General features: G+C 39.2%; 1 protein-coding gene across 13 annotated transcripts in view; it reads right to left on the bottom strand.

Moving 5' to 3' along the window:
• Positions 1-17,459, bottom strand: part of LPP (LIM domain containing preferred translocation partner in lipoma) — a 632,552-nt gene that overhangs the window by 108,956 nt on the left and 506,137 nt on the right. For all 13 annotated transcript variants that reach the window (XR_008997202.1, XM_036875183.2, XM_057501065.1 and 10 more), the window contains one exon: positions 4,833-5,002. Coding sequence is in view for 12 of the 13 variants with exons in the window: in XM_036875183.2 (XP_036731078.2) it covers positions 4,833-5,002 (170 nt within the window). In the remaining variant the exon portion in view is untranslated. The remainder of the gene's footprint in view (positions 1-4,832; positions 5,003-17,459) is intronic.

Raw genomic sequence — 17,459 nt, 5'->3', positions numbered from 1 at the left:
GAATGCTTGTGGGATGATGATGTAACACCAAGGAAAGAAAGTATGTGTGTCTGCATGTGTGTACACATGTGTGTGCATGTGTGTGGGCATGGTGTGAGAGAAAGAAAGAGACAGGCCTTAGAGATGAGAGAGCAGAGGTGGACAATTAAGACAGGAGGGTAGCTCATGTGGACTTTTCAGGTTTAGTCCAAACTCTTGAGTTCCTTTTCCAACACTCATATAAAGCACTGGCCATAACTGCTTTTAAAACATTTTATTAGAAGGAACTGAGCATATAAAATGACAACTGTCCTGAACAGGTATAAAACCTACCTCTTAATGTAAGATGAAAAATTTTAAAAATTTAACTGTAGCCATTTAGTGATAAAGGGACAAAGGCCATTAATGCGTTGGTCACTAATGTGTTAACTTCAGGAATCTTGAAGTGCTGAGTCTCCTGTGGAGTTGGCCTCCTGTGTTCTGAAGCCTTTTAATCACTTGGATTTTAACTCTAATAAAAATGTCTGTACCAGCTTCCACTGCTGGAGAGTTAGGAGGTGGATTCGTTCCACTGTGAGTGACAGCCCTGGTTTAGAGGAAGATCCTTGGCTGCCATTTCATAAACAGACCTGAGCAGAGACTCTGATTCACTGTGTCTCTAGACCCAAACTCTCTGGCAATGCTAAGAACAAGATTTCTTCTGTAAATCTATATTTACAGGCAAACCTGTCTCATTAAGGGCAAAAGGACACAGAAGGGGGAGGCACTGTTGCTGCCCTTTATATTCATACCAACATAAAAATTTCCTAAGCAAAGCATGAAATTCTTCTATGTCCTCATATTCCTTCTATAACATCTATTTATTTCAGTATTTCCATAGCAACTGCAGCTATGAAATTGCCCCAAACTTAGAGGACTTCTAAATTGTATCAGCTTATGCCAAGGGAAAAAGCAATGATAACATTAATAAGATTAAGGTTTTATATTAGTAAATGATTTCATGATGACAAAATATCACACTCATTCATTCCTTCTCTTTGAAGACAAGGAACAAGTTAATATCTCCTTTTAATAAATGAGGATAGTGGCACTTAGAAATTAAATTACTTACCCAAGGTCACACCAGATGAGCAAGGACTAGAATCAGTATATTCTTTTTATATCACTTGATTTCTCAAGGAAACTTAGTGCCCTTCATTTTAATCTGTTCATTTGATAAAAATCCATAAGAATAATCAAAACTAAGCTTTTAAGAAATTACCAAAGTAGAAAAACATCTCATTGATTTTGCTAATTATATAAACTCAAATTAAAATAACTATTACATAACACACTTATTAAATTTATTCACAATAAATATAAATAAACCTCTTCAATAGTAGATAGGGTTATCATTTAACATATGGTCTCATTATTGCTGATGGTTCTGTAATCTGGAAAGATCTTTCTAAAGAAATCTAGCAAAAGTTCTCCAAATTGCTGTAAAGTAGACTTGGTAATATAAATCAAAGAATTGATGCTAAGAAAGTAATTCAAAATAAAATACCATAAAGGTTTTACTCAGTTATTTATAGGCAAGTTATTTATAATATTAAGGCTGGAAAATACCCAGTACCTTTCCAGGGGCAAATGGTGTTAGAAAGTAGTTTGTAAAAACAGTGCAAAACTAAACAGGTAAGAAGCTGAAAATAAAGGTTATTAACAATGGAAAGTCATATACATATTTATATTCAGTCAATTAATAGAAAATACCAAAGAAAGCACGTAAAAAATTATTGAAGAGAATTACAATGCCTTACAAAATCAACTGCTTCATTACAGCTCTGTACGTGCAAGAATTAAGGATTCAAAAGACCATGGGAAAATATGAATAATCACGAAGCGACAATAAGGATGTAAATTATATAGTTTCCCTCCAAATTACAGAAACATTTAACTTAAGCATGATTTTAAATGACTGATCAATAACTGATCAAGCAAGAATAAATTGAATATTAGATTGGTTTCCTTAGACTCAGAGCATCAAACATGGGTAGTCCTTACACAGAAACAATGAACTAAACCACTGTATTCAATATTACGATTTTATCAATGAAAAAGCAACAGCGAGGGTGCTACCTGAGGCCCAGGCCTGGGTTTTCTCCGCCTCGTACAGGATGTCTTTCGGACAGCAGTTCCCACCAGTGGGCAGAGTGCCAACCTGGTTGCCTTGGCGGGTGCTTCCTGTCCCGAGGCTTTGGTTCTGAGAGATGCCCCCAGGCCTAGGCTGTCCATAATACAAACTCTGACTTCAAAACAAACTTGTTTCATTTTGTTCTGTCAGCTTCCCCAATCACCCCAAAAGAAAACCCTTTATAAATTGCTGATATGGCAGCTTACTGGACCGATCAAAGTCCAGAAGAAATAAAAATACTAAAGCATCCATTTGAAGAACTGGAAGGCTGTGCTGAACTCTGAAATCAATATTGAACATGGGTCTTTGAGTAAAGCTTGACTAAATTCTGATAAGAATTAAATTACATTTTAGAGTCACCATGGATAGATCTCATTAAAGAAAAATCCTGATTAAAGGTTTTATGGGGAAGAGAAGTCAAAAAGGATGGTAAGAGTCCCCATTATTTGACATCACCCAGCTCTTGCAAGGATGTGATTAAATATTTCCCAGACAGTGTTCCTCGTCATGAGCATAGTACACAAACAGGCAAGCAAAGCCAAAGGCCGCACATCCCGGAGGGTCACCGAGCTCCTGGACCTGAACGAAGAGCGAAACCTGAGGCCACACACTGTAGAACCCCTTGATTCAGTCAGGTTAGACTTTTCTTCAGTCTTACTACACACTCAGGAGAGCAAGCAAAGAATTGAAAAATGGCAGAGGGGTGGTCTGAGAGGCTAAAACAATTTCCTAAAGTCCAGTGAATCTCATTGCACATGTAAGATTCTCACACTCAGAAATACTAAATGAGCCAGAAATTTTATCAAATTAATTTCAGAGCAGCATTCATTCTACTACCATTCCCTGAGCAAGCCAAGCGTGCTTTACAACGATTGCCTCATTTCATCCTCAGAAGCCTCTGGGAAAAATCCTGCAATCATCCCCATGATATATATGGGAAAACTGAGGCTTAGAAAGATCAAATAACCTCAAGGAGAGAAGGCATTAAGTGACGGAATCAAATCCAAACCCATGTTCTTCATACCATGTTATATTATTTCCCAATATTTTTCATATGATTCCTAGCTTATAAAGAATAACAAAAAAACAAAAGAAGGCTGCTATGGGAATATAATTAAAATAGCAAAAACCCACAGTGTAGTCCAAAAAAGGGTGAACAGAAGAACAAGAGCTACAAAAAATACAGCAGTCTGTAGTCAGTGTAAGGACAAACAGCTGTAGGCACTTCTAGAGGCTCTGCTGAGGTCACTGCCACAGAGCTGCAGGGAATGGTTTCCTTGTGAGGGGGTCTCCGTCACTATCGGTGACAGTCCACACAGTCTGTTTACAAAGACGGGACATTTTGTAAATTTCTGTTTTGACCAAAGATTTCAAAGACAGATATTTGAAATATTATCATTTCCTAAAGAGGTAAGCTTTTGTTCACTAGATTTTCCCTGATAGGCAATTGCTCCTTCCAGATCAACAGGCATTTACGGTGCTCGTGTTTATGCTCTGGACAAACTAAAACTGTGTGGCATCTGTGAAGAATATGGGCCAAGGGGTGTGAAGAACTGAATTTAGCCCTGGCTCTGACACTAATGATAGAATCTAAGAGGTCACTCTGCTCCTCTCTGCATCTCTGTATTCTCACTTCTAAAGAGAAGAGTTAGACAAATGATCTTAAGATTTTTTTTCCCAAGCACCAACATTGTGTAGCACTATAATGATGCTATGTGTGTTTTAGCTGCTTTTGGGAGGAAAGTGAAATAAATTCAACCTGAACTCAAGGCTTCTTTTATGTTGAAATGCCTGTGTACTGAGGCCAAACTATGCCTCTCCTGTGGGTTTTCAGAAAAGCACTGCTGTTTTCTATTAATGAGTGTTAAACATATTAAAATCATGCAGAAGGATAGCAAATAAATTTACTTTAAATTCAAAGAAAAGTTTATGTTCACTCATCCAATCTCTCTTTCGGAAGACAGTTAAATGTGTAGATTTAAATAGCTGGGCAAAAAACTAAGTTAGTGTGACTATGGGTACTTTAACCCAGATATGTTATTAAAATATAGATACTGTGTTAAAAAAAAAGAACAGAACAAAAAAAAAAAGAAAGAAAGAAAGAAAGAAAAGAATTATTAGCTCAGTCATCAATACAATTCACTTCCTCTCAAGGTGCTCTATAATAAAGTGTTTATCTGTTTGCATTACTGAAAATTTGCTGGGTAAGGTAGTTAAGAAACCTTTTGGGTAGAAAAGAGGTGATTCAAAGGCCCAGGAGTTTGAAAGAATATTGACAAGTCCAGAGGCCCTGCAACATTTACCCACAAATACTAGCATGTTTTCATGAAAATGCAGGGTAAAACCTAATGACAAGAGGTGTGACTGTGCTACTTGGGAAACCGTCTGTTGCTTCAGGCGGAATGTGCTAGCTTGTACATGTATGCCCGGCAGGCACAAGGTGATCACCTTCCCAGCAGAACACTGACGAGCAGCACCATCCCAACACGCCTTTCTGACCTCATACGAACAGGGGACACATGGAAACAATTAAGGCCAACCAATTCACACCCACACCCACACTCACACATACACATTGAAGCCTGAGGAGAAATAAAAGATCTGATGGTGACATTTTATCTGGAGTGATTTGCCAAAGAAGACACCTTTGCAATATACTGAGGATCAAGTCTGAACTCACGATGTAGCAGGGCTCACAGTAGGCTTTCTTCTCCACGGCGTAGAAGGGCTGCCCCCGGAGCTTGTTGTTGCAGACAATGCAAGTAAAACAATCCACATGGAAGACTTGATCCATGGCAGTGCATCCTGTCCCTTCCCCAACTACGTTTTCCCCACAGCGAGCACAACGACCTGAAAGTTAAAAAAAAAAAAGATAGACTGTTAAGAACACAGAGAGGGACACTGTTGGCCCTTCTAGAGAAGCCAGCAATGGGGGGTGGGGATAGAGATTCATAAAGTCCCCAGCAGCAAAGGACCACCACTTCCGCCACCATCATGAGCAAGAGTGCCAGCATAGTGCCCCCAGCCCCGGGAAGGCTGACGCCATGGGGATTTTACATGAATCATTTGAGGAGTTGATTCTCACAGTCCAAGATCCCAGAGAAAGTGACAGAGCAGAACTCACGTCTCCTGATGTTGAGGCCAGTCTAGGAGTCTTTTCTCCCTGGAGAGTCTATACACTCAGTTAGACTATGAGGGAACAGGCTCCAAATTCAAATTTCAACTCCTTTTACAAAAGCCTGGGTGGTAAAATCTCTGTGTTCAGCTCTAAGGGACAGGTGGATTAAAAGACAGTCCCTTCTGATTACCAGAGAGCTCTGACAGCTAGAAGTGATTTTCATACTAGGCCAGAATGCTTCCTCACCCTAACTGCTGCCTAATAGTTCCAGCTCTGTCTCCCAGGGCCTCATGAAACAAGTCTCCTGTCTTATACTTGACACCTTTTAAGATATTACAACTTCTTAGCATTGCCTCCAAGTCTGTTCATAGTTGGACCATCTCTGCGTCCTTCAACAGCTCCACACACTGTATGTAGGGTTTTGAGTTCCCCAGGGCCCTTGTTGTCATGCTCCAGCCCAGTGTTCTGTAAACTTTCAGCATTCCTACATTGATTTGTGGGGCATCTGGACAGCATATGAACATAAGGTTTAGGTTTTAAAAAATTCACATTAAGTTTTAAATAATAACAATAAAACATAATTTAGGAAAAACAATTATGTCCAGGAGAGGCATTGTGCTGGTTGCAATCTGTATCTAAATTTGTCTCCATCCTGGGAATCTCAAGCCAGAGGTCAGATCCACATCCAGTTTTCTTTCTTATTCTTAATTTCCACTGAGGGGAAAAAGTCTTCCCAAATTACAGGTCACTGGGAATGCCAACAAGAATCTGTAGGTTTTTACAGATAAGCTATAGCTTATCATATGTGTCAGGCATTTTCTAGGTGCTTTACATATATTAACTCATTGCATATTCACAACTTGTATGATAGGTACTGTTATTATCCCTATTTTACAGATGAGGAAAGAGTTAAATAACTTCAAACCCAAGCACTGTAACTCCAGTGTCTATGGTTTTAACTGCTATACTGTCTTGCCTCTGCCTGGTTCTGTGCATCAGGACTGAAAACAGAGCTGACATTATGGAGAGATTTTTCACTGAGGACTGCTTTCAGCACTCCATCATGTTGGATTGACAACCATTTCACACCTAAAATTGGGAGGGCTAAATGTTTCACCATGGGAGAAAAGAGGTAAATATATTTCTAACTCTCTCCGATTGCACTGGCTCTGAAAAGGATTTCTTTATATTCCGTTGCAGGATTTGAATGTATCTTTAAAATGCTGTCCAAACTATGGATTTTTCCCTTAAGGAATAAGAAACATCAAGTGCTGGAAAAGAGTCAAACTTTTGGAAACTGAGCTGCCCCATGATAATTGATATTATTAGGAAGTATGGATAACTTATTCTTGAAATTTGATAAAAGCTCGTGTATAATATTTGTAATAAACTTTGTGGCTTCTTTTCAAAACTTCTATCCGAGGGTTAATTTGTGTCTGTTTTTATTTTAAGATGTATAACCTTAGATGCTTTAAAAGTTTTGAACTTTCACTACCTTCAGTAACAAAATTGGATTATTTCATATGGTACTATTTTTGAGAGTATTCAGAAAAAAACTTAATTGTGAGTTTACTGAAAGTTCACAGGGCTATGTTTGCAAATGATGCTGAAATTCTGACAGCTTCATGTCACTGACAACATTTCACAGAAAACCTACTGGGGAATTGCAGGCAAACAGATCACCAGGTCATAAAGTTTTATTTTTAAAGAGTCATCGTACTTGATATTCAATTTTTTTTTCAACTGCTTGTGCAAAATCATCATATTAGTCCCAGCATATACAAATTCACCCCAATATTTATATTGGAATCTGGTTCACCAAAATTTACATATAGGTAATATTAATCTGAAGTGGTATTTATGGTATTATCTTTATTACTATTTTTTTTCTGCCTTCATTGAATCATATTCAAAATCACTGATCTATTTTGGTGAACTGAATAATATGATACAACAATAATAATGAAAAATGTAGGTTTAGGAGCAGAAAAAGAGTACTAATGACATGAAAAAACTCTGAGCTGAATGGCACTGTTATTGAACATTGTTTCAACACACCAATCAACACAGATTTTGTGGTACATGTTCAATCTTTAAGAATGTGATGATTATTAAGAGCATATTTGACTCCTATGAAATTATAATATTACATTTCAAATTTGCTAAATGCAGGTCCACAAAATTATTTTTAGTTATTACTCTTTCCCTTTCTAGATGCCAAACTGGACTCTTTGATAGTCCATCATGGATTACTAGTGATGTGTGGACCACACTTGGGGAAAAAAAAAATGTTCCGGCCAAATATTTTGGACGTGCGGTCATAATGGTTGATGAGACAGTTAGAAGTAGCAATTCCAATCTACACCCTGGCTGGCCCAAAGTGTAATATCTGGAATCTAAGATCCCAAGCCTACATGGTTTATGAAGTTTGATGGCTATCCAGGAGGATCTGGGAGAGAATTTCAATCACTGATTAGAGGAAAGTCAGAGCAGCGCCCCTAAAGGTCAGGCTGAAAAGATGAGCTTTGGGATTTTCATTCTATTCAACAGACATTCCCCAGGTATCTACTTTTTGCCAGTGTTACATTCTGCTCCTGTGTGATACAGAGAAGTGTATTAGACAATGTCAGCATCTTTCACAGTCTTTATAAGACTATATACACCCTATAATCACAAGCAAAAATGTGCCAAGGGCCACAAAGAAGGTGCTATGGAAACATGGAAGGATGCTCCCATGCGAGAAGCCTCAGGGGAAGTTTTGGGGAGAAAGAGGTGTTCAAGCCCAGCCTTGAAGGAATTTTGACAGGTGGAGATGAAAGAGAGAAAAACGTTCTAGTTTTTCCAAAGAGTGAATAAGTAGCTGGGACTACTGGACCCCAAGCCCCTGCAGTGATGTGGTGTTGGCACACAGGCTTTGTCTTCTCAGTGGTGAAAGCAGACTGTATTCATAAGGAACAATCTTTTCCTTTATATTTTGGAAAATATTCTTCCAGAGTGGCTCAGGCTAATATGCTGGACCCAGACATGACCAGGTCTGCTGCCTCCCGTATTTTTCCTTTCCTATTCTTGGGAGAAATTGGGGACACTAGGCTCGAGGGCAGTCAGTCTGGCACCTTTAAAATCACAAGCACAGAAAAAGAGTGAAGAACAAAAAATAAAAATAGCCCTACACATCAGCAGGACAGAAAAGGTGTCCGAATGTTCCCTTTTCACATTAACAGAAATTGACAAACTATGTCTTTTAGGGAGAGATTCACAAAGGAAAGCATGGTGTATCCTTGCCTCTTGAGGGGCTTACACCACACATCATGAAAAACATACCACAATCCTAATGCCCATCCATTAGACAAGTACCTCAGCACTTTTAAACAAGAAAAGCCAGGTGAATGGTAACAGAGTTGAAGGCATCAGAACATGAAGGAAACACAGATGATTAGGGGTCATCAGGAAGCTCAAGTTCAGACCCAGGTCTGGTCTGAAGAGCTTGCTGGCAAAGCTTAGCACAGCAACTTTAAAAAAAAAAGAAATCCAATGACAGAGGATCAGACAGCCCAGGGAGAATTTTATCAGTGAATTAAGACAATTGAACAACAACTACAAAAGCTTGTTTGTATTTATGTTGTTTGTTATATATATTGCTTCGTGTCTACTGGGGAGCCAGTCACGGGTTCTGCTTTCTCACCCTGCCTCCTACCCCTCAACAACTACTGCAGCCTCTGCGATGTCTCTGAAAGGCTTCCTTTCCACCACACGCCTGCTACTTAAATGGGGCTCTGCTGTCTTTCATGGGCTATCACAATGGCTTCCTGACTATTCCATCATCTCTGAATGATTTCCTCTTATAAATGAAAAGATTTTACAGATGTCTTAGTATTTGAGCTACATCTGGAAGATTACATAGAATTTGCACAAGTTATCTTTAGGAAGGGCATAGGTGGACAGTGACATTACAGGCAAATCAACAGGCTGAATTGGAAATGGAGTAGAGGGATATGGGTTTTCATTTTTAGTGGCTCTGGTTTTCTCTTAGTAATGTGAGTTTATTTCCTTTATAATGTGAAAAATCATTTTTTAATTAAAAAATATTTTCCTTGTGATCATTGTACCATTAGTAAATAAGCCATAGACCTTTTTTTGAAAACACTGATTGTTTTTGTGGTGGGACCAAAAAATGTCCTTAGCCATTTGAGAGTTGGTACCATAGTGATTGGGGGTGACATACTCCTAAACTTGCACATTATTCAACATCAAAAGTAAAATAGAAAATTTATGCAGACCTCAAGCCAGCTCACATTTGTCTTCACGTCCTCCTTGCTACTTGACTTACAACAGATATTTTAGGCACAATAAAATTAATATTCTATCTTTAAATATTATAATGAATTGAAACTTTATATGACCATTGCATGATAAACCAGCTTTTTCTCATTAAGAATCTTCTTCAAAAATCCTAAACAAAGTCCTGTTTCAAAAGATGAATCGATAAGGTTATATCAGGGTAGTGAAATGATGGTCAAGTATTCCTAGAAATAAAGCTTGCTTCAATGTATCCTACATACAGCCACTGGGGTTATCTTCCTAACACACAGCCTCCAATTATCTTCCACAGAAGGGACAAAAAGATAATGGGACGTTTGCCTTCTTTATGTGACAGGTCCTGTGACATTCACTCAGGGTTCCAGGGTGACAGCATTTTCTAATCACTGATGCTTTTACATTATAGAACCCTGTAGCATGAATGAACATAATAAGAGACAACCTGTTTTTTTAAAGTACTTAAATCCTAGCTAGGACAGTGATTTTCAACCTTGCCTATATGTTGGAATCATCTGGGAAACTTTAAAAAAAATATTGATCTCCAGGTCCTAGCTCCAGAGATTCTGACTTCAGTGCTCTGAGGTGGGATGTCCTAGGACTGGAGTTTTTAAAAGCTCTCCAGTTGATTCTGATGTTCAGCCAAGTTGAGCCACTGTTGCAAGGGGTGCCTATTTCTGCACTGCTTGTCAAGATAATGGCTGACAAGTTTTGCCCAAATAGGTTTCATCCGTATGCAAAACAGTTTGAGGACAGACTGTTAACAATGACTTGGCTGAAAAAAAGAAATTTATTTTTTCTTAATATATGATGGAAATTTCCAATGGCTTTATCAAGGTCGTGATTGCATGGTGGAGATATATATATGTAAAGGAGTCACTACGTTCTATGCTTAAAATCAGTGTACTTCAATGTTTGCATATTTGATAAAAATAATAATAATAAATTCTATACTGTGATTCTGAAATACAAATCATAATATATTGCTTTCACAACAAGACTTAGCCTCCCAATGCTGTCTCTTCATGCCTTGGTTTGAAGAGTTTTCAAAGGCTTTTGACTCATTGATAACACACCTGAACAGAATCAGCTAAGTTCTCATAAAATATTTTGCTAGCATTGGGCAAATCTATATAATTCACATATATTAATCTGAAGCATTCCAAAGAATATTCTTCTTTTGGATTGTAAATGAATTTATCATCTGGCACTTCTGTAAGTCTTAGACAACACAGAATCTATGAAGAATGTCAACTGATAGCCATTTAAGGTGGTATCACATATCATACATCAAATTAAGTTTTTACTATTTTCTTGGACTCTGACTTCAAATAATGTAGGGACATACAGTGTCCTATGGTTAGTGCTATTTAGCTCTGTGAATATTGGAATCCCTATTATACCTTAGAAGCAGACAGTAGGATACGTCCAGTTTGTTGTTCTGTTTGTGTATATGTAAGTGCATTACACTACTTCACTCTGTGGTTGCTCAGATGAGCTTGCACAGACGTTTGCAGATTCAGTGGGCACTTGGATGGGAAATGGGAGGTGGCAGATGGCTGTTCCCCTCTCTCTTCCCTACACACACCTGCACACACTCTCTCATGTCCACACAGACACATGGGAAAAGGAGCAATGACTGTGATGGCACTGGGGCCAGTGGTAGACATATGAAGCTTTCCGAGAGACACAAAGTAAGAACTATTTTGGTGCCAAGTAAGAGATTATGCTAGGGTAAGGAAACAAACAATATAATACAAAATAAAACAAACCAACCCCAAAATTGTCAGAGAGAGCAGCTCAGGAGTGGACAAAGACCTGGGTCACAAACCTGATGAGATCAAGTGAAGGCTGAGTGACCTACTAATAAAAGGAAGTCACTGTGAAGTCTAACCATGAGGTGATGCATTTATAGATGTATATGGTAAGGAGGAAAATTGGGGGGGGGTCTCACATAGGGTTGGAAAAGCAAGCATGTCCCACTGATTAAAATACACTGCATTGTGAAGAAGAGTAACAAAAATGTCAAGGACAATTATTGTGTTTTCCCCTGTGCCACATACTGCCCAAATACACTCTCTCATTTGGCCCTATCAACCCTTACATATTTTTCTTTGATAAATAAGAAACATAAGGTTCAGTCATTTGGCTAAGGTCTCAAAGGTAGAATGAGGTGCAGTTGGAACTGTAACCAGGTCACACTTTCAAAGCTCATCTTCTTAATCAGCACGTGTTGTTAAATGAAGACATTTTATTGTTCAGTCATAACCCTGATGTCTTCAGCCCCGCCTGGGAGCAGGGCCCATGCCTACTCCCAGGGAGAGAAGAGCCAGTACAGCGTCACATCTCCAGCCCCAAGTCTCAAGAGTGCTCAGTGAACATCAGGTCTGCTGCAGATGGGAAATCAGTACAGGTAAGGGTCCTTCAGAGAAGATCTTCAAGTGGTGGACCTTCAAGTCTGGCTTTCCTACCAGCTACACTTTTTAAAAATACTGATGCCCATGCCTTACTACTTCCTGAGATTCTGACTTATTTGACCATGGGGTATGGGGGGCTGCACAAAATAATGCTAATGTGCTGTGTGTCTGAGAACAATTGCCCTAAAGGAACTGTGTGTCTATGTGTCACACAAAGCACAGTTTGTTCTGGAGAACTGTTTTATGGCCATGACAACCAGGACCAAAAGCCCTGGCCCTACAGAGCTACATCCTAGGAAACGGCACTGCTGGGCTGATAGAGGCGGGGAACTGGCACCATGTGCCCAGCCGTCTCTAAACTAACACACACAAGCAGAGTAATAAGGACAATCACTTTCCGGCAACTTCCATTCTCAGGAAAAGTAGAACAAATGAAGGCAAAAATCAGAGAGCAACAACAAAAAGCAAAACCAAAGACAACATTGCCTTGAAGTTGGGGATGTAATACATGGTACCCTCTAAACAAAGTTATACATAACACCCTAAAGGAACTCAGACAGAACTGTGAGTGTTGCCTGTTTACTCACTAGCTATGGGAACCTGGACGTGTTTCCTAAATTTTCTGAGCCTGAGGTCCCTTGTTTTCAAAACAAGCAACTAAACAGATTTTCTCAAGGGACACGTGGTCTTCATTGAGTCATCTACCCAGCCATTCTGTCACCCCCTTAACAAATATGCTTATTGAGTCTCTGTCCTGTGCCAAGTCCTGAGCACAGTGGTAATCTTTTCTCAGCCTCTATAAAAAGGAAATGGCGATGACTGCCTTAGCCGCCTGGCCATGAAGTTCAGTGAGGTGGCAAAGGGCCTAGTACAGGGCCTGCTTCGTCCTCCCACCACCTATAGGGCAGCTTCAAAATGAAGAGCTCACTACAACTAGGACTAGAGAGCTGGAAACTCTAGCTCTCCTGTAAAGATGAAAGCCCGTGTGGGGATAAGGTGAGACAGCTATGTAAGATTTATATGTAGCAGTGTTGCTCACAGAACTTAGTGCTAGAAATCCAATCCCAAACCTAAAAAATACTGGTGGGCCCCCGAGCGACGACAATAGTCACTATTTATTCAGCGCTTGTTAATTCCTGAACATTGGGTTAACCATCTAAATGTATGATCTCATATAATGCTTCCCACAACCTGTGATACAGATCCTGTCTCCATTAGAGTTGAAGAAATGGCAGCCTAGTGGGATTAAGTAACTTGTCTAAGGCCACAGAGGTAAATATTGAAGCTGGAATTGGGGCCCAGGCAGTCTGGCTTTAGAGCCCACTTAACGTGCCCTCAGACTTGGCTTACTACTCAAAACAAAATTCCTAAAAACATCCGGCCTGGCAAGAAGCTTGTACAAACCTTACAACTTCCCTGACAGGGATATTGGTATCTATTTTGTCTAAAGCAAGATTTCTATTCACTTTAATTTTTACACATGTAAGATTACATGTGTAATTTTCATATTCCCACTCTTAATTTAGTCTAATCTTCTGCATTTAAAGTTCATTCCATGATCGATCTGTTAATAGGAAAAAAATCAGTATTTCCTAATACAGTCACAATTGCTACTGCAATAATTATTTTTGACTTATGATTCAAATCTGCTCTTTGGTATTTCTCATGGGAATATGTAGTTCCTTCTAGCTCCACTCAAAGCTGAAAATACTTTATATTTGCCCAGTTACTTTCAATTTTTTGGATGGGAAATCTCCAAATTCTGGTTATTTCTTAGCTCTGAGGAAACTCAAGGGGGTGTTTCTAAAGCTACTGTATTTCAGTGCCCAACAGAGCTTTTATCTTCTCCTTATGATGTTAACAAACACTCCTTATATTTACGAAATACTTTATATGCTAAACATACTTTCTCACCCAATGCAACAAAAAGGAGTAAATGAACATTATGACTAACATTATATGAAGACTAAGAGTAATTCTGTAGGTTCATAGGAAACTTCATCATTCCCATGTTCTCATTTGAATCTTATAATAACTAAAGGCCAGACAAGGCAATCATCCTTTTAACAAATAAGTTAACCTAGGATTAATCTTGGGCATGACTTGAGAGGTAGAGAGCAGAGGTGGAATTCAAAGTCGGTCCATTTGGCCCCCAGTCTAGTGGGCTTTGAGCTGGACCACATTAACTGCATACATGGCGCTGCACCCAGAGATGGGTGACTTTCTCATGTGACACGACATCCCAGGGTAGCCAAGTCATCTTACTTGGGCTTTAGTTTCTCCACATAGGGCTGAAATGCCCATAATACATTGAAAATGTCCTGGAATGTAAGAGCAGGTGGACAATTTAGAAAAAGTTTCCAGTGCAACTTCATCTATAGATGCAAAGCAAAGGCTCAGAGAAAGACAGTGCCTTGATTAAGACCCTTATAGCAAGCTCATCGCGGGGAGCAGAATTGCATCCAGGCCCTCAGGCTGTCAGTATAGTGTTCTTTATGCTGCACAAAACTGTCTCCTGGGTGTGCTACCTCAGATCGTTTCTTCCCACTAGCAGGCGCTGTTGCCTGAGCACGAGGAATTTCTCCCACACATCAGGTAAAATGTCACTGTAAAGGGGAGTCGTGTGTGGGCACTGCAGTCCGCGAAGATGACTCCTACCTGATTCCAGAACAAGGTGAGCTCCATTACTATTTGGAGCAGTACAACCATTTCATTTCTGTCTGAAACACCTGCCATGTTCTCGACATATACACCTGTGTATTCTGAAAATCAAAGGAATGGCAGCAGGATGTAAGGTAGTGGGTTCTGCAGAGGTACCTTGGGGCCAAAGAAGGTTGAGCTCTGCTGCCTGTCTGATAGCTGGTCTGAGCTGATTTGTTTTGTACACTGGAGTTGCATACAACATTCACTTGACAGGTGATTTCCAGTTTTTAAAAATTTTTTTAAAGAAAAGAAAACACTTGAGTGGAATAAGTGGTAGATTTGCAGTTAGAGGAATTGGGTTCTAATCCTAGCTCTGCAATATCTGTGATCTGCGTGTGACCTTGGCCAAGTTATTTCATCCCTGTGCGCCAGTCGCATGTATATCAATAGTAACCGCAGCCCTAGGTGGCTTAGTGTTACTGGGAGGAATATATGTATTAACTTACAAATGACAATAAAATATAAGGAATTCTTCCAAGATATATCACTGTAAAATAAGTTTCTCTTATTGTGAATGTCGATATAAATCACAGGCACAATAGAGCAGAATGTACTTATATATCTGGGCTTCCATCCAGAGATCACATTCTAAGGAATTCCTGTGCAAATCCACAAGATGGAATGTAATACTGGATGTGAGTGGATAGACTTTGAGAATCTAAGCTCATTGGAAATACCGGCAGTACCATTTATCTTCTCAGTGGAGTGGGCAGATGGATGCCTTGAATACTTGACACATGATGCTACATCAGAGCTCAGAGGGAGACCCAGTCACAGAGTCTTAGACCTGAGGCCATCTCCACCTTTGTGCATCTGTAAAATTCTCACTGCTAAACTGCAGTCTGCATTGATTTCATCTCTGGCACTTGCATAGCACAATGAGCTCTCTGAACACTGAAGTGACATCTTGGGAACAGTTATTAATATATGTATGTATGCACACAGAATGTGAAAATGTGCAAGATTGAAAATGATTAGTGCGTAACTTTTAGGTAATACTTCCCGCTGGGACTAAGCTCCTAGAAAAATTCCTCTTTCTTTTAAGGAGCTTGTGCAGTTGTCTGCTATCACTTACCAGAATGTTTGGGATAAAAATGGTGTCAATTTTAAGGAAACACACTTCTCAATTTTCTTTGTTAACATCTGAATAAAACATGAGACGTTTCCTACTTTTCCCCTCTCCCCTTTCATTCAGAGAGTAAGTTCTTTCACAATCTTGCTTTGTGTGAGAGAGGAAGTAAATAGTCACCCTTCCTTGCCACCTCTAGATTGGAAGAATCACTGGGTTTAAAAGTAGAAAAATTTAAATTCCATTCTAATAAACTCCACTGGCTATCATCATTTCTGAGGTGCAGCACAATGTTTTATTAATAAGAACACAGCAAGAAATCACATTTCTACCTTGCAGGAGCTTGTAACCTTGTGAGATTATAAGAAAGCAGCAGCAGAAAGGCACCGAGAGGAACTGGTTGGCACTGGAGGAATGCTTTCTGGACCATATGGGAGTTTGGTCAAATGGCACATTTCCTGAAGAAGCCTTGTACCCGGGCAGGGCATATTGTCTCTATCTTCTTCTATAAAATGAATATATCCAAACTTTAGGGTTTTTCTAAAGACCTTCCCAGTGATTATTTTCCATTCTAAGGTAAATTTTGTAAGACCGACACAAACATTGAAGGTAGATTAAGTCAGTCTGAGGATGAAAAGACTCGACTCAGTGGTGACATTTGGACAGACATGTAAATTTGTTGGAACACTGAAAAAGTTATGAAAATAAAACAAGAATACCAGGCAAAAGGTATGTTCTATTTATGTCAACAGTAATTTCGGGCGATTCCTCTTGTACTAATGTAGTTTCCATTTTTAGGTGATCATATTCAGTAAACACATAAAATTTTTACAGCATGACTAATACCCAAGTGCCTAATAATGAGTGAGATAACCCAAGGGTTCTCCTTTATTACTAAGGCTTATAGGGAGCTCCCAGAAACCATGCAAATCTACAGAAACTGCTCAAAAACCGATAAGCTCAGTAATGGGTTCTTGCATCAGCTCCTGCTAAGTACTTTTATTTGCAGTTCTGTCTTGGGCAAGAGATACCACACAGAGGGAGCGCAAAGTTGAAGGTCTTTAGCAAAAATTTGGACTGTAAACACAGCTTGGTATTATCAGCATTCTGTTAAGTTCAAAGAAGAGATAGTTACAACAAATACAGCTTGATTTATTTCTGAAACAAAACTGTAGATTGTTCCTTTCATCTATTCAATGTGTTTCTTTCCCCCCTGTTACAACATGTTGGGGTTATTTTTTCCCATATGGAATATACTCAAACTGTTTTCTAAAAGGCACTAGAGAGTAGAATGGTACAGAGGAAAAAGGGGCTGGAGAGACTGACTTGTACAGGAAGATGAAAGGAGCTGAATCAGTGCACATGAAGAGGCTGAATGATGACTAAGGAGTGCCATGATGATGATGGCCTATAAGTAAACACTGAGGGATAATTTAGCTTGTTGCAGGTGGTACAACTGGGAGTGATAGTGTATCTTAAAGAAAAGGGAAGATCTCTATTTAAAAAAAATTAAATGTAAGATGTTATCCATGGAATACAGCAAGATTGGAACAGAAGGGTAGTTGAAGAAGCAACGGAATAAGAGTCAGAAGTCATGAGCTTGCAAGTTAGCTTTACCATATAAAATTGTGTGACCTTAAAAAAGGTCATGTAGCCTCTCTGGGCCTTTTGTAAACTAAATTAAGA

The sequence above is a fragment of the Manis pentadactyla genome, chromosome 1, assembly GCF_030020395.1.
Source record: "Manis pentadactyla isolate mManPen7 chromosome 1, mManPen7.hap1, whole genome shotgun sequence".
Lineage (NCBI taxonomy): Eukaryota > Metazoa > Chordata > Mammalia > Pholidota > Manidae > Manis > Manis pentadactyla.
Note: the sequence above shows the minus strand (reverse complement) of the source record. Positions and strands in the feature narration are given on the sequence as shown.